Here is a 17,877-nt window from a genome sequence, read left to right as displayed (position 1 = left end):
AATGGTTCAGTTGTCCTTGTGGTTCTGTTTGGCAAATAAGTGTTTTGTGGAGTGCGGATTTTGTGTTTCACTTCGTCTTAGAATACTTATGTAGTAAACAGCAAAAACGTCGTTGTGAGTACTTAAATGATATATTTGTAACACTAAAATATACAAAATGTCGCGTAGATGTGTCAATAATCCTAACAACTTTTGTTATATCTGTGGAGAAGTGACTTTTAAAATATGGAAAGTCTAATTAATCGGAACTTTAACCCTTTTACGATCCCATGTATCAGTTTTTTAAAATAATATGTTTGTGTACAAAAATATCACAAAAACTTTGTTACATGTTCTGCTTTTCATTAATTACTGCACAAAAAAATTTACGCAATTAAAGAAACATTTTTTAGTGGTATGGGCATCGACATTATTGGAAATTCATGTCAAAGGACATCAGCACACAGCGATCACTGCTTGGGAAATCATGATTTACCCGACCATTTCTAAATAATGGAAGTATAAGTATTTAAAGGAAAGTTAAATTCAGAGTTTACACGGTACCTGATAATTTTCAGTATATATTATTTCTTAAATTTAGAAATGTCTTTCACATTGAGAAATAACATATCTGTAGACTTTTAAGATGATATAGGAGTAGTGTCGGACTAAATCATCACACTGGTTATCACTGTGCCAATTAAGAGGCCAGACCGAGTTGGCCTGTCGAAACCATATAAAAGACGTTAACATTCTCATGCGTTAACTATCATAATAATATTTCTAGCCTTCATGTTCAAAGTTCTGGCAGGCCTTACTCTCTTATCCATCGGAAAGCTAAAACACAGAAGCCACTGCTTGAACCCCCCTCCCCCCCCCCCCACCAGTGAGGAATCTTGAAAGGGAGATAATTCGGTCTAGCTAAAGGTGGCCACACACGCTACGGCTTACCGGAAGGCCTGCCTTCCAAGTTAAAGCCGCAAGGTAAGCCTCAAACCTCTGAGAGTCCACACACGTACAGACTTTGTGGCAGGTGTGTGCTCAGTCCTTTTATTCTTCAGTCGATGCTATAACATGTTCAATGAAGACAATGCGATTTTAATGGGTCTTGCTGTTACTCTAATGTTGAAAAAGAAAAGAAAGCTGAGACGTTCTAAGTGGGTCAGAAGTTGGTTAGATGGATCAAAACATTCTCACATAAATTTGTTGAATGAAGTTCGATTAGAGCCGACGGACTGGCATAACTACCTGCGAATGGATGAGGACACATATTTGGAACTGTTAAACTTAGTTTAACTTCGTTAAACCACGAGGATCTTAAGTTCTCAGTGGCTGGTTGAGATGACTAAATGCTACAAGCCTTGCCTTTACCCTCGTCTCTGCCCACACACGTTACGACGTAAACATTCAGTAAACCTCAAGGCAAAAAATCAAGCGACTACAGATTTATCGGAGGCTCGGTTTCCGGCCAAATTCACCACACACGCTCCGGTTTGCCTTCAGACACGTAAGCCTTCCGGTAAGCCGTAGCGTGTGTGGCCACCCTAAGACCAGATCATGAGTACAAAACGCAATTCCTGCAATAAACTCAGTCTTCATTTCTATGAAATGGTTTCGAGTTGCTGTAACATAATGTGTTGGTTGAGCAGTTCATGTTCTAAACCTCAACTCCAACAAGCCTGGCAACGATAATGCAGTAGCGGTGTGCGGGGACCGGAGTAAGCATGCGCCAGATGTTTCCGAGGTCACAGAACCGACCAGTGTCACCATGCTGCCCAACTGCTGGCAGCAACGGTGCCATGTTGGCACTGGTAAAACATCCAACCTTGTTGACACAAAGGAAATTGTGATGCGTAGTTTCGGTATAGAAGGTCCTGCTGAAAGGAAACAAACAAGAAACACGCCTTTCATGTTATCTCCTTATCGGCTTTTCCAACGGCTCGATATCAATTTCCATCCTAAATGACGTAATATTTATACATTCTTTCTGAAAATGTATACGTTTTTCTCCTGCATATTCCCGCTCTTAAAACATACAAACATATGTATGCCTGTCTATCCTTCTGTCCGCATAACCCATTTAGAAACTCAGTTTATGGATAAAGACGAACTTAATTTTAGTCCATGTCAATTCATAATTCCTCTTTTAACAGAAAATTGGATTAAAATTTATAACATAAATAAGGGCTCGTTAAAGTACATAACAAAATACAGAACTCAGTGGCATCCATCTGTTATACTTCATGCGTTCTTTTCACAAAGTACACGTATTTCCAAATGTTTCAAATCTGAAACCGCTAATTGAATTTTGAATTTTCGTATTCCGGATCTGGCCGTGAATCTGTATTGGTTCACATTTCTCAAATATAATCCCTACTTTACGGGAAGATTTAATCAAATTCTAATAAACCGATTGTCGTAGAAAGTATGAGTATGCGACATGAAAGGTAGAAGTCATAAGGCCAAATAATTTTGTTGTAAACACGTTTCTATACGTTGAATATTTAGCCAAATACACAAGAAAAATGCTGCGGTTAGTTTTGCTGTGACAGATTTGAATCTGCAATAAATGAGCATGAAGGGATATGAAATCTGCAAAGTAGTAAAAAAAAGCGGATATGGAAAATGCGTTATCTATTTAAACATTATACTTTCAACTCTTATTCGACATAGTAAACATGTAATGAAATACAAGGAAAGAGGAATAGTACACTGTTGATAAGCACTATCATCAATTGATTAATATGTGTTTTAACATAATGAGATACACAAGCGTGCATAAGAAAATAGCAATAAGAAAGAGATTAAGACAGAATTCACACAGCCTACTTTCCTTTCGATGTTGGTTTTCTGGGTAGTAACATCGTGTTGACTTGTAAATAGATTCAACATGCCTTCATCTTCAACATCGACTTCACTGTCGTTGAGAATCTCACATCTCATATATCCTCCTACTAGCACAGACCTCAGTATAACAAATCTTGTGATGTTAATTTTCTATTTAGGTAATGCAGGTTTATAATCCTAAAGCAAAATACATTTTAGCTCTTGCCGATGATTTTTAGACACATATGCCTTATGAGGCCACACTCAAATCGGGTCTGGGGCCTACTCAGCCTCCTATACAGTGATTATTATTGACTGTCGATGATTGATTATGATTATTGATGATCGCTTCTGCCATCTAACAACTGCACATGAACTATTCGTGCTGCCATCTGTCAATAGCCATATAAACTACAATATTATTAGACGAGGACAATTACGATGATTATTAATTATAATTTCTGTTGAATTATGATTGGGTGAATTTTTCAATAAATAATGACAGAAGGAATGTTCGATAATTGTTGCACAGCATACAAGATATAAATTTTGGTCCATACCAGGGAATCTTAAACTTTTCCAGGTCTGGGGTCACGTTTATACTTTATAATAGATCTCGCGACCCGCAAGGTTACTAACTAGGACAACTATTTAAACGCCATGGCATTTTATTAAAAACGCTAAGTTGGACAATTTATTACAAACCGATTCACATTTTAGGCCACTGAAAATTTTTCTTTAACAAATCGGTCCTAAGTGAGAAACCAGAAACTGCGTTTACTTGATCAATCTTTCAATGTTGGGTTTAATGTACAGGTAGCCTTCGATTTTTACCGGAGATGTGTTTCTGGACGAACCGGCGCAATCGGAATCAGCGTAAATTGGAACGATTTTATAATGTAAATCAACGGGAAGTCAATGACATGCATTCCCAGCGCCCAAACATCGATAAGTAATATAATGGCATTACATTTAAAGCTCTGAAATAACGTAAATAAAATAAAGGGAATTTAAAAATATATTTTATACACTTACAATCGGCGATGGCGTGATGAGGCGGCGTCAGTTCTCTGACGAAGTCCCTGATTGAGGATCGGCATGTTTTTTTTAAAGAAGGCACGTAGTGTGGACTGTCGTGGTTTCTCCTTTCTTTCTTTCTTTCTTTCTTTCTTTCAAAATTTCACGATAAGGCCTCATGGATGCCATAACGCTCCTCTTCACCGTAGCACAAGAGCAAACTCGCATATGCAAAAGTTTGCATTTCACAAACAGCTTTTACCGATTCATCGATCTCATTGGCGCAAATTCGCGTTAACGAAACATACGTAATTACAGAGATGACTATATCTATAATTTTTATTCAAAATAAGCGATGCAAGAATTACGATTTAGTATAATGAAAAGTGAGCCGGGATAGCTCAGTCAGTATAGTGACTAGCTACGGGCTGGACGGCCGGGGTTCGATCCCCGACGGGGGCAGAGGATTTTTCCTCTAGCCTCTGCGTCCAGACCGGCTCTGGGGCCTACCCAGCCTCTTCTACAATGGGTACCGGGGTCCTTTCCCGGGGGTAAAGCCGGCCGGGGCGTGATGCTGACCACTCACCCCCATCTAGTGCCGAGGTCAAGGAAGGGAGGAGCTATACCTCCTCTCACCCCAAACGCCTACATGGCGTATAGTGGGACAAACTTTACTTTACTTTACTGAGCGGACGGAGACCACGACGAAGATGACCGAACAGGTGGGTCGACCAACTGCAGTCATTAGTGGGGAAAGTTCTGCACGAGGCCTCACAACTTGCTTTGGTCCGGAGGGCTTGGCGGGAAGAAGCCAAACCATGAAGCGCCACCACGCCCTGTTAAGGGTCAAGGACAGAGGAGGAGATAAGAAGCAGTGCGAGAAACATTGCAAAACGTTATAAATAATAATAGTATTTTTTTCTTCACTTTTTGACTTTCTGGTTTCAAAATCGGCGTTGTTCTAAATCGTCGCAAATTGGACCGGCGCAAATCGAGGGCTACCTGTATGTTGAAATTCGCATGCGTCCCTCAAAGTGTTCATGAGTAACATATGTCTTACTTCTTGACTACACGTTCTTCATTAAGAACAGTTTCTCACAGCGACATATTCTGATTAAGACTAACAACATTATCAAAACAGTGCGATTTGAGGTTCTTATGGCGGCGAGTATAAAGATATTCTGGTAGAACTTTACAGACGTTTCATCACTTGATGATGGAGGTAGCAAAAACCTCTGAAACATGCGCAAACTTCTACTAGACTGCATGGCACAACAATCCAGAAGACAGTCATCTTCTTCACCAAGTTTGTTTTCTGATGGCAAGAAAATATTTTGCATAACAGATCGACACAATATTACAAGCAACAGACGCGGGCCACATAAAATAAATCGTCAGACCTAGGGCTGAAAATTTTTTGTACATACCAAAGATTTATAACTTTTATTTGAAACATTTTCCGATGCGACTTATAGCGACTTACGCTTACTTAAGAGATGCGAGAACAATAATTTGCTTTAATGCAGTGTAGTAACACAGATATTGATTAGCTGTAAAAATAGATTTGTATCTGCAATAAGATGAACAAAGGATGCAGAATTTAAATAAAAGGATAAAAAGTTCACGTCAAAATTGGAATACAACTTTTTGATTGAATTGCATGGAACAGCCGTGACCATTAGGCAACTTGTCCGTCACTATTGTGTGACAAGTAATCTAGTTATACCTTTGCAGGCGAACAACTTATCAGTCAGGCTACGACAGCCGGAAATGAAAAGAGCAGTTCGTTCCTTCGTTCGTTCCGCACTAAATGTTCTACGTCTTGGAGAGAAATAATGATAGGTCATACCTCAGTACATTTGTTAATCATTTTAATTTCGTCTCATGCCTGGTTCGTGCTTGTCACTGACGCCGCGGCCTTACGACTAGTAAGATTTTCATTCGCTCCAACACTGTGATCATGGGTTCGAATTCAGCTCAGAGCACATGTTTGCGTTTTCTGTGTAGGTGGAGTCTTCGGGATGGGCCGATCCCTCATCCAAGGAGTCTGAATTATTCAAATTTTCAGCATTCAGTGTTTCAGAATGGTAACCGTGCCAAGGTGGGATCGGGATTGATGAAGGAATTTATGAGACTCTTATGCTGGGTTTACGGGGTTTAATTAAAGATCGTCCCAGCTATGTCTTTAGAAATTTATTTCAGGTGATTGCTGAATTAATTTCTCCGCACGATATTGGTAAAAGTTAATGTACTACACCAATGCGTCCGTGACAACCTTTCAACTTGCAACAACTGCCAACTCACAACTGCCAACTGACTGACTCTAAAAGAAGTTTTCTCTCAAATATATTAATTTCTCCCAATCATTTCGAAATCTGAAATTTTGTAACATCATTAGTTCCGACTTCCCGCTTTGTTTTGTGATTGGTGGGAAAATTTAAATTTAAGTCAGAATAACTTTTATCTGATTGGTCGGTTCGATACCCGAGGTCAACTTTGATAGTTTACAATGTAAACTATCAAAGATGTAAACTTTACATCGCGTGGTGATGCTAGGTCACTTATGCCTACTTTTGCATAAACCCAATTAATAGGAGTCCGACCTCCTAGGGGTGAAAGACTGCAATGGCCTGTCAAAGTATCCAGTTACAAGAAGTTTTGATCTTCTTGAATGCGTATTTTTCGAAAGGACAGCTGACAGTGACAAATATAGGTCTGTTCCGCTGACCCTTCGCGACATGTGCTGGTGTGGATGTATTGAAGACAGAAACATTACTTCATCCTTGATGGGTACTCATAGTCTGAGCTCGACTTCATGACTAGACGATTACAGAATTAACTTAAAACAACCAGTTGAACTTAACAGAAAATTTAAAATGTCAACACATATCCCGTGTTTGTTATACATGACTTCACTGGCAGCATCTCCTTTCTGTAACAAGATTGGAAAGAGCATGTAGTCTTCGTAAACTACAATTTCAACTGTTCATACGCCATATCACGGGTGATGACGTCAGCATGGCAACCAATGGAATAAATGCAACAACGGTATCGAAGGTAACAATGGTATCCAAAGTCATTTTTGCAATAGTATGTACCAAGGTCATTGTAGTGACAATGTGATTAAAGACAGACATGGATGGACCGACAAACTGTACTTCGCTTACGCTAAAGTTTAAAGAACACACACACAGAATATTAGTCAAGAATAAAATTAGACTTCAGGCAAAAGAATAACGTTTAGAAATTTTGCTAAGAAATAGCGATTACGCCCATGCGCATTTAGGTAGGCTACTAACCAAATTTTCAAATAACTTGATCTAATAATTCGTTAGTTATCACTGTCAAACTTAAAGCTGATAACAAATCCCAAGGCCGCAACACTGTCGTTTTACATTCTATAGTTACCTCAACAAATGAAGTGGGGTGGGCGTCTAACCGACCCTGGTATCACGAACATTCCCTGATATTATGTGCATCGCCGTTGTCTCCAGTCCTCTAGCACTTGCATCCCCGTACTAAGTGCAGTATCTTACACAGCGGGATCTCTTGACAGTCACCTGGTTTCGTGAAATTCTTCCTAAGTAACTAGATCTTAATTCAGCTAAGGCCTCACAATCACATTGAATATGTGAGACTGTTTCTATTTCGTTGGTCAAAGTTTCCCTGTTAAGTCCATTTTCCCTGGGCCTTTCGGGAGGGTTTATCTCCTTAATTAGGGTGCGCCCTCAAATCTGAGCCCCTTAGGCAACCCCAGTTTGGGCCCTCCTGGACTTGGGTAGTATCGCGTACCCCTGCTGCCCAGTACTACTTTAGCTCTCCCTATCTATTGTAAGGTTCCTCCTGGCACTTCTAAGCAATTTAGTTTTATCGGATGAAGCCTGCTGCCTGCCCTGGTGGCTACATGTTGAAGGTCATCTTCATCCACAGTTTTGTTGGAACCGCTAGCTCCCTGCTGAAAGGAATAAACTATCAAATGGAGGCACTGTGTATGAAAGCTCCTTTGTATGACTTAGGCTGTTTTCTATTTTATTTCCGGTGTTCCATTTTTTGTCCCAGGAGAACCGGGGAACAGTCACCACTCGCAATGCCCCATACGTGTGGAAGGTACTGATACGACGGGGTGGTGCCTGGTGTCCCGAGGGGATCGTTAGCGGCAGTAGAATCATCAACGCAATGGCATGCAGTCCTCCGCCATGTTGTTACATTTCATTGTGGAAAATTAGAAACTACGGTGGCCTTCAATGTTGTTAAAAGCGGCCAACTGGTTGAAAAGGTAAAAAGTTAGACACACAGGCGCACAAACAGCAAAGCGATCCCATACGTCTACCCTGTTTCATCATCACGATCCTGAATTAAAGGGCGCCATTGTAGATCCCAGTTCATTTCAGAGACTGTTTACTAAACTGAATTATTATAAATACGACAAATCTTCCCTTATCTACAATAAACAAACATTAAATTAACGCACAACTATTCGCGATTAGTACATTTAATTTACACAACCTACATGCTATCAGTGTGTTTACAATGATACCCCATTAACAGTTGTGTTTAATACGTATGTTGGTTGCGTTCCATATACAAGTACGAAAGAGCCACAGATGGTTAAATGTGATACTCAGTTAAACTTTACAGCAAAAGAAACGAGTTAATCGAGGCAGCTATCGTTGACATGTATAGCGTGACGTCAAAAATGTATACAAACCAGCGCATGTTGTTTTCCTTAGTTGCATCAAGGTTACTATTGCAAAGCTGAATTATCATGTGATGAAAGATGACTGTTGGAAGGTAAATACATCGGAAAGGTTGTAGTGGAAGTCGAAATCTGAGCATAACTTTTGGTGACAATGTTTGACAGCCTTCGTGATAAGTTCCATACAGTTCAAGAAGGGATCGCTGCAAGGTTAGTGACGCATTTAGGGCTTGGCAGAGATAACCTCAATGTGAAATGAACGGAATTGAATACGTGAGTTTGTATTTTGTGCTTGAACTTTTATATAGTAGCTTTTTAGATATACGATAAATTTAATTTGGGTTAAAGTATATGGAAAACAGATATTTTCATTAATCTCACAATTGTTTGGGTATGATGCTTTCCTTTCTTGTGTGTACCATAAACTTTATATTTTGAAAGTCCAGTGACTGCTAAGAAATGGGAGTCTGTTGGTTACTTGTGGTAAATACAGTGTACAATTCTGCACTCACCAGTAAGTTTACTAATCATCAGTTTCACAAATAATGTAATGAACAGCTTCTTTGTTTGTTGGAAGCCTGTGGACTGAAGAAGGTTAAAGAAATATCAGGTATAACATTTCAGTTTAATTTCAGTTTCAGAGGTTTATCAATAGTCGATCCCCCACGAAGATCACAGATTAATACCAGTGTAGTCAATTACAATGCTGGAGCAGATGTGTTGCATAAATATCAGTCACAGTGGAGTGAAATGCATAAGTTGGCTGAAGAAAATGCAGTCAAAGCACAGGTGATTACTGACAAATAAAAATGTTGTTAAAATGTAATGAAATTAACTTTCAAGAAACACTTGGACAAAAACATGTTAAAGGATTCTTTCAAGTACCCTCTGCTAAATGAACTAGGCAACTAGGATAAAATATAAACCAGCTGAGACAAGTGACAGGCTTACTGATAGGACACTGCCATTTAAGGGGATATCTATTTAGATTGGGAGAGATTTTACAACAAAGATTGACATTACAAAATGAGCCACAGAGATGTACTTCATAATTTGGAAGATTCTGAGTGGTAATTAATAAAATAAACAAAAGCATAAAAAAGTTAAATACATAAGTAAAAATGAGTATTTCAGTACATGTCAGTGATGTTTAATGTATCTGAGCATGTAAAGATGGCAAACTCCAATTCAGTATACTGAATGACTAATATGGATTAGGGACTGATAGTTGTTAATTGATCATGATTATTACAGGAGTTGGACAGTTTCATAGGTTCTCTTCATCAGAAGTTTGAGAAACAATGGAGTGATGTGAGTCACATTGCTTCAAATTTAGCAGCTGCTCCTCAGCTCCTCACAACAGTGCAGCAGTTGATGGAACAGATAGGTCTGTTATTTGACACACAGACATTTCTTCTAGTATATAATTATAATATATTTGTAGCATCTAACCTGATGTTCCTTTAAAGATATATTATATCATGTACAAGGTAAATCTAGATTACAGAAAACACAAATGACACATTGGAACTGACTCTATTGAATGCGAACCCAGTTGTGCACATTTTAAAGTTCCTAATATTGAAGTTATGATACGATCTATGTATTACAGCTGTGGTGATGTCTATGGCAGAACTCTTTCACTGTTTGCAAAGTAAAATATGTCATTCAGTTGTGTGTTAGCCAGCATTCACCTGGATGTCACAATTTGGTCAGAAATTCAGTATTTTATCCCTGCATATATAGATAAATTGTTTTTACATGTAAATGACTTGTATCCAAGAGATTATTTTCTTACATATGATATTTTGCTCTAGTATTTATTGAAATAAAAAGTCAGTGTTACAACACACTATATATGTTTGGTGGAGCAGTTCCATTCTTAACACAGTATGCTTTCCTACAGGGTTGACTTTGAACTTTTTGTTAATGACAGATGAAGGGTTTAAGGCCTATGTGATCCATCTAAGAATCATGTTTTAAAGATCTCTAATCAGCGCCATCATCATTATTTAATTTGCAGGGTCTTTACAAGGGTTGTTTGAAGATGTAGAAGAAGCCTTGTTTCAGTTGGAAGATATGATAGAAATGCAAGAATTACAAGAGAGACAACTGGACCATAGATTCCAGTTTGCATTATACAAAGAGAAGAAACTTAGTGAATTGGAAGCTGTGAGAGGTACACCATGATTTGTTGCATTGCAGCATTACTATTATGAATACTAATGCATGTCTTCCTTAAAAGTAACATGCTTCTCCCACTTCACAACTACCAGACAGTGATGTACTGCCTTTAGCTGAGTGCTAGATGTTAATCCAAGATACAAGTCTAGAATTACCCATTAAGAGAAATAATAAAAACAACTTTCATGCATTATAATATCTGCTTTTTTGTGATTATATCTAGAATGTATACAAAGAAATAAGCACACAAGAACGAGTATGCTGCAAATGATACTCAGCAGTAAAACATTGAACACTGTGAGAAACTTATGTATTAAATCATTACTTTACTTCCCAGCAAATCTGGCATCAGAACATGCAGATAAGGTGGTTCAACATGAACTTAGGCAGCAGAAATTATTGAAAGAAAGACAAGATGCTTTTGGAGAAGCTTTTCAACATGATGTACAACATTACAAACTCTCTGGCTCATTACCTAGTAAGTACAAAATGAGTGTTCTGCATATAAGCATACAGCAAAGTGTTATTTTTTTTTTATTTTTTGCACAAAGTGAATGAAATAAATGCATAGATTGTCTGTTTATTAAATCTTAAAAACAACTTAGTGGATTTCAGTGAGTTACATCTGTTGCATTTATCAGTTCAGTCCATCCTGAATTTTAAATGAACTTTGTCATATTACTAAAGAATGTCTGATTGTATTATAAATTCATATAACATGTAAGAAAATATACCAGGTGATTCAAAAAGGACTTTACAACTTTGAAAGTGTATAGAAATTTAATCAGAAAGCTTACAGAATCGGTTGAGGTGTCATTTTGTAGCAAAACAAATCAAGTTTGACTCACGTTGTGCTGTAGTACCGAATTCCGTCACCGCGAGCGCAAGCGGCAGTGCATTTGAAAATGGCTACTTTCACAGGTGCGGAGCGCGCTCGCTGTGCTGTGGTTTGAAGAAACGAAATCTGCGACAATGGTTCAACGAAATTTTCGCACCCAGTATGGCAAGGATCCTCCCAGTAGACCTACAATTTACTCTTGGCACAAGAATTTTGTTGAGACTGGTTGTTCTGTTCGCCATGACAAATCTCCAGGTCGCCCGCGTGTTTCTAGTGCTGTTGTGGAACACGTTCGTGACAGCCCAAAGGTGAATGTGTTTTGGGCCCTTAGCAAAGTTAAAGTGTACGGCCCGTTCTTTTTCCATGAGAGAACCATCAACGGTATCGTGTATCTGGATATGCTCGAAAATTTTCTCATACCACAGTTAGACGAAGATGACCAAAAAGGACGCATTCACTTCCAGCAAGATGGCGCATCACCTCACTACCTCACAGAAGTCCGGGATTTCCTCAATAACCGTTTCCCAGGTCGGTGGATTGGTCGAACAGGTCGATAGCATGGCCACCTCGTTCTCCAGATTTGACACCTCTCGATTTTTTCTTATGGGGTTTCATTAAAGATCGTGTGTATGTTCCACCCTTACCTGCAAATCTCACTGAGCTCAAAGCTCGAATCACCGCCGCAGTTGCAGAAGTGACACCAGATATGCTGGATCGTGTTTGGCAAGAAATTAATTTCAGGTGGGATGTCTGCAGTATCACCAATGGCAATCACATCGAACCAAAATGACTGTTTGAGGTAAAACTTGATTTGTTTTGCTACAAAATGACACCTCAACCGATTCTGTAAGCCTTCTGAATAAATTTCTATACACTTTCAAAATTGTAAAGTCCTTTTTTAATCACCCTGTATATTATATTTGAAACATTTTTCTATGCTACATATTTAATGAAATACAAGATATAATTATTTATTCCTGTATGCAGTTCCTTAATTTACTGTTGAACTCTGATGTTCCTTGGAGAAACATTAAGTGGAGATTCACATTCTATGAGGATGGTTCAAGGAACATTTTCTTTCAGCTCTTGTTTTTTGTTTTTTTTGTGACAGAAAGTTAACATTTGGATGGAATATCTTATAAAGTATTTATTATTTTATGCTATTAGGTTCTTACTCCATAATGTACTTATAGGTAAGATTTCAGAGGTGAAGCAATGTATTGTTACTAATGCTTAGTATTAGAGAATAATGTTTTCAAAACACATGTCCATGTTGAATATAACATGACTAAGCTCATAACATTTGGGCACAGAGAACTATAAGATGAAGTGTAGGAAGGAATGCTTTGTTTTTGTAATGCTACTTTTGTATGTCAGAATTTTTTGAAAACACAGCTAACATATCACAGCTGAAGTAGCTGTACAGTAATATAACAGCATATTCATCGCCCTGATGATGGAGGCAGTATGACCTCTGAAACGTTGGTTAACATCGACCAGACTACACAGCGCAACAACCCAGAAGACAGAAATCTTCAGTATAACAGCAGTTATGTTCAAGTGATCAGTATAGGTTTCTGTATACATGAATGTGTTCAACAGTGACTAAGTAAAATTTATTATTTAGACTGGGTTTGTTTTGATATTTCAGAGGTGAAAAATATTGGTGTTATTAGGGGCCCTTCATTAGAGGAAGTAACATTGGAACCAACAGACCCAGAGGAACTTGACAAGTTTCTTAATGATGACAGCACTACACTGCAAGCTAGTAGAGACAGCTATTAAAATGTGAAAAATCCAGTAAAATGATTGGTCCATGAAGATGGTTAAACTGCTGTTAATGACTTGAATTGAATTATTAAAGATTATATAAAACGTGTGCAAATTACTATTCCATTCTTGTATTAAAACCATTTGCATCAATAAACACTAGCAACATACTTAATGTTATTCACTCCAGTTTTTGCATGCTGTGTTTCTTAACATAAAAAGCATGGCTGAAACCCAAAATCACATATTATACAATAAGTTGCAGAAAGAAGCATTTAAATAAAACAGCATGATAAGATATAATGCATACTGACCACTGGCTAATATTATATAATAGTTTAAAGATTTTAGTCATGAACATAAATCTTACACATACAGGTTGATTGCAAATTATCTTTTCACTTCTGTAAATGTATTTAAAAACATCAAGCAGCCTACAACATTTATTACCTCAATGTGGCCATTATGGTGTAATGAGGGTGACATGTCTGGTGTAGGCATCTTTGATTTCTTTAGATGTTCAAAATTATGATTGTAATTTATAATCATTCTGTGTATACTAAAACAGGTAAATGTTGCATATATGCATCAGTTTTCAGAAATATTTCCCACCAGTCCTTTGAATTAACAGCAGTGTTGCAGACCTTAAGTTATAAAATTAATAAACTCAGCAGTCCTATTTCAAGCAATTCACACCCCTTAACTCAGGTTCTGCATTAAGTGAACATTAAACATTGTGAAGTAGAAGTTATTACTCTTGAAACTCTGTATTTAGTCACATTTCCCATCATTAGTATCTTACAGGAAGTCACAATGCATGCCAGATTATTGATTTTTGTAACATTACAACCCTTTCCACAGTGTTTGTACCAAAAATGTGGGATATTATTCTACAGGAACAAAGAAAGAAAGACATGTTCATAACATGAAACCATACCAATGAAAATGAAGAACCTCTACCCATACTTTATACTGTTCTCATATTATTCTCAAGAGTCAGGATAAATAAATGAAGTTAAGACTCACTTAAAATGGATAAGATATAAGAAAGTACTGGACTATCCACATAATAATTATCAATAAAACCTCCAGGTAAGAGTGACGGTTAAGGCAAACTGAATCTTAAATGTGGTCTTGAAGAAAACATTGCCTACATACACAAAGGTAAGAGCAGCAATTTTGGCCTGCCTCATTTGTCATAGATATTTTCTAGCTAGTATTTGTACAATCCATATGTGAATTTTTACCCTTAATCTGCCGGCACATTAACCAAGTTCAGGCAAAATGAGCATGCCTTACTCACAGAGTTCACAGAGGTAGATGTTTTGCATGTAAGTGCTGTATACTTGCCACACTCCATGAATGATTAACAAGTCAACAGATGTACAATGCTCAGTATTTGGCAGTTGCATGCAGGGAGGCAAGGCTAGTGCACAAAATTTGTTCCTGTGATTCAACATGGATTTTTTTTAAAAAAATGATGCATGTAAAGGATTAAAAGAGATTTATGATACACCTGGGAAAAATAAATAAATATGTGTGAAGGATTAAATTAGATTAGTGACGCAACTGACAAAACCACAGAAACAAAAATTAAATTTCTGCTGTTTGAACTTAAATTTTCCAAGGAGCTAGTGGTTTAATGTACCAGTGTGCACCTAATTAAGTAAACTAATAATATTTGAGTAAACTTTTATTGAGCTTTATAATGACTGTAATTACTGTACAAGTTATAATACAGCCATGAGACACCTAGCTACTTGACATCCTACAGAAGGTAACATACATTTCTCAAATCATTACTTCCTCTTGCATAATTCTGTCAATTTCCATTTGTTGTTTCTTAATAAAGTTGTGTGCAAGCATTATTAACTGACACTTCTGCAAAGTCAACACCAATGTAAATTAGTTTTCCAAAAATACCAAATATGTTCATCAAAACCCAAAAAGTGCATTTGACTCCTGTTCTTCTTGCCCTTTAAGGCCTGTAATTAAATATTTTTACAAAATCCTAAGTCTCTTTATGATATGGTTTCATTAAATTTGTTTTCTAATCTTCAGCTAGGTAGAATGGGTCATTTATGTCAGAATTTATCATCATACTCTCTGCCTTACAAACTCACAATTATGCCATAAAGAATAATAATGGAAAGTACTGGTGCAGAAGGTTTTCAACTGAAAACCAAATTAATATAAACTAGGTTGACAGATGCAAATTAATAATGCCATGAACCTGTAAAACTTGGATATGCCATTGTATCTATCCTTACATCTTAAGCTACAAAGTGGCTTATTTTGGCAATACCTAATACAAGCATATCTGAGGTTAGGTTAGTCACATGTGGCATGTTGCATTACTATATATAAATATCATAAAGATCAGAGATGGTTATCTGGTTGTTACTGTTCTCCTACATGTGCCATATTTCAAACTCGAAAGGGCAATGCAATCTTAGTACTCACTTAAAGCATTTGCTGGGTGTAGTGTGTCAGCAGATCATGGCTAGGGAGCTACACTAGCCAGCAAATTCTTGCTGTCATTATTATCATTTCTAGTGGATGACAGAAAAATGTCAAACTCAGATAATTACAACATGAGTACAAGAAACAGATATAACTGTAATTTGCCCAACACCAACCTCAGTAAATATCCAAAAGGTTATTATATTGGAATTACACTATTCAATAATCCCCCCCCCCCCCCAACAGAAGTCTAAACCAGGATACAAAGAAGTTAACACCAGTACTAAAAGGTATCTCCTATCTCACTCCTTCCCCATAGAAGAATTTACCTCAACCAAAAATTCTAAGCTGTTATGAAGACATGTAAACCAAAGTCGTTATGCTGTCTTGTGTAATTATTTTTGCAGTAATACTGTAGTTGACTGCCATAACTATGTAATTTATTTTTGTATAAAAAAGAAGTATTGTATTTGCACTATAACATGTTCTACATCCTTCACTTGTGCCTAGGAAGGATCTATGTTATGTACATAAACTCTATTCAATTCTGTTTGGGAGGCTAAAGATTTTAATGGGGTCCTCAATCTCTGTACGACATTGAATGCTTTCAAATAGACCACGACTGCTGGCTTTCAAGACAATTTATATTAAATAGACCTCATCATATCCCGTGCTTCCGTTATATGACCTCTTCAATTGAAAACAGCATCGTTAAATAATATCTAAAAGCTAATGGATCTCGAGATATGGTAGTTACCAATCCTAAGTTCGTTGCTTCACATCCCGTCTCAGAAACTGGTTATCCTGACGTAAATGAGTGTTTTCCCAGTACTTTTATCAGCTTCCTTCCACATCCTTCTCACTCCATAATTCATAATCACGTCGCCGTTTACAATCAGTACCGAAACACGATGCCGGCACACAGTCGTTACTAACAGTTATACCATTTCTTGAGGGCTATTCGTATTTTATCAGCTAGTCAATCGAATCTTTGACGTTCCCGACAGAAGCGACAATTCCATCTCTTCTGATACGGCAAATTGATAACAGTAAGCTCTGACCAGGTAGAGCCTGAGCCTATGTTGATGTCATCTGTGGTCTGCACTATAGTCGTCTACAAACTGCAACCATATATTATCCACATGGTCCACTCCCTATATAGAAACCAAGGCTTTCTTCGATAGATCTGTTACGGTGGATACGAGTAGTTTTTGTCCCTCAAGATCCGGTTTAGGCGACACATGATGTAAAATGACCTGATAAGATATAACTTCGTATTAAAAAAAAGATTTTTTTAAAATTATAGGATAAACGTTTATAACATCCTTGCCTTAGGGACACTCATGTGTTGGTGAAAACTGGAACATTAAGTTTTTAGTCTGGGCTACTGAAACAGTCATTAAATAAACTACAAAAAATAAATAAGTGGCACTTGAAAACAAAAGGCGAACCCAAAATTTTCACCAAAATTAAACTCATGGGAACAAAAAATATATTTAAATAGACTAAAATGAAGATATGATGACATTAAACAACTGAAAATACAAAATTTTTAATTACAAATCCAACTAGATTCAACATGCTAACTGAATGCAAAGGCAGACTATCCAAACTATTAAAAAATTACGAAGTTGATTAAGGAACCAAAAACAACCAATAAAGAAACTTATGGATGATTGCAGCCAAAATGGGTCACCAAGTGGTCTAACTGCTGTTAATCACTTTTGAATTTACCTGAAAACAGAATTGTGCATGTTATAAACACATTATCTGTGAAGCAAACTAAATAGTTGTTACATTTTCTTGAATTTAAATTGTGAAGAGCAAATACCCATTAAAATAAAAAGAACTATCACTGTAATTTTTTATATGGGTTAAGCCTCTGTGTCAAAGCACCAGTACACTATGTAGTCAGGAATTAAGGCATCACACATCAGTGCTACATGGAAGTGAATAGACAAAATCATGTTCATAGAATTTTCTTTGGGGGAAGAGCCCAGATACCATTCGATAGTAACTGGGAAGGAGCAACAGCTGATAATGATATTGTGGCAATCAGACAAATACCTGGATTGAAATCTATCCAGCCCTTTCGCTACTTAGT

At 37.3% G+C, this 17,877-nt stretch overlaps 1 protein-coding gene and 1 long non-coding RNA gene across 9 annotated transcripts; one reads left to right on the top strand and one right to left on the bottom strand.

Annotated features, from left to right (window-relative positions):
- Positions 1–112: 112 nt before the first annotated feature.
- LOC147874816 (uncharacterized) lies at positions 113–17,268 on the bottom strand. 4 transcript variants are annotated; one of them, XR_015533653.1, is made up of 2 exons: positions 15,774–17,268; positions 113–1,856 (listed from the first exon to the last, which is right to left on the bottom strand). It is a non-coding gene; the product is annotated as an uncharacterized LOC147874816 (long non-coding RNA). The 4 variants fall into 4 exon arrangements; XR_015533652.1 differs by having other exon boundaries at positions 113–1,853; XR_015533650.1 differs by lacking the exon at positions 15,774–17,268 and adding an exon at positions 3,841–4,208.
- Positions 7,950–13,480, top strand: Dysb (dystrobrevin binding protein dysbindin). 5 transcript variants are annotated; one of them, XM_022058379.2, is made up of 6 exons: positions 7,950–8,098; positions 9,154–9,307; positions 9,773–9,905; positions 10,542–10,697; positions 11,040–11,180; positions 13,192–13,480. In XM_022058379.2, the coding sequence occupies exons 1-6, from the start codon at positions 8,067–8,069 to the stop codon at positions 13,323–13,325; spliced, it is 750 nt and encodes a 249-aa protein (XP_021914071.2). In that variant the 5' UTR covers positions 7,950–8,066; the 3' UTR covers positions 13,326–13,480. The 5 variants fall into 5 exon arrangements, with proteins under 5 accessions (XP_021914071.2, XP_087198993.1, XP_021914072.2 ...); XM_087342867.1 differs by lacking the exons at positions 7,950–8,098; positions 13,192–13,480 and adding exons at positions 8,399–8,728; positions 11,624–12,423; XM_022058380.2 differs by lacking the exon at positions 7,950–8,098 and adding an exon at positions 8,414–8,613.
- Positions 17,269–17,877: the final 609 nt, after the last annotated feature.

The sequence above is a fragment of the Zootermopsis nevadensis genome, unplaced genomic scaffold (assembly GCF_977971745.1).
Source record: "Zootermopsis nevadensis isolate Lab colony 2312 unplaced genomic scaffold, Znev_1.0 Znev_ptg000004l, whole genome shotgun sequence".
NCBI classification, from domain to species: Eukaryota; Metazoa; Arthropoda; class Insecta; order Blattodea; family Termopsidae; genus Zootermopsis; species Zootermopsis nevadensis.
Note: the sequence above shows the minus strand (reverse complement) of the source record. Positions and strands in the feature narration are given on the sequence as shown.

Excerpts from the sequence above, each read along its gene's own strand:
- Dysb (XM_022058378.2), top strand. The coding sequence starts at position 8,673 with ATGTTTGACAGCCTTCGTGATAAGTTCCATACAGTTCAAGAAGGGATC. Across the intron at positions 8,729-9,153 it reads CAAGAAGGGATCGCTGCAAG|TTTCAGAGGTTTATCAATAG; the intron begins GTTAGTGACGCA and ends GTTTAATTTCAG. Across the intron at positions 9,308-9,772 it reads AAAATGCAGTCAAAGCACAG|GAGTTGGACAGTTTCATAGG; the intron begins GTGATTACTGAC and ends TGATTATTACAG.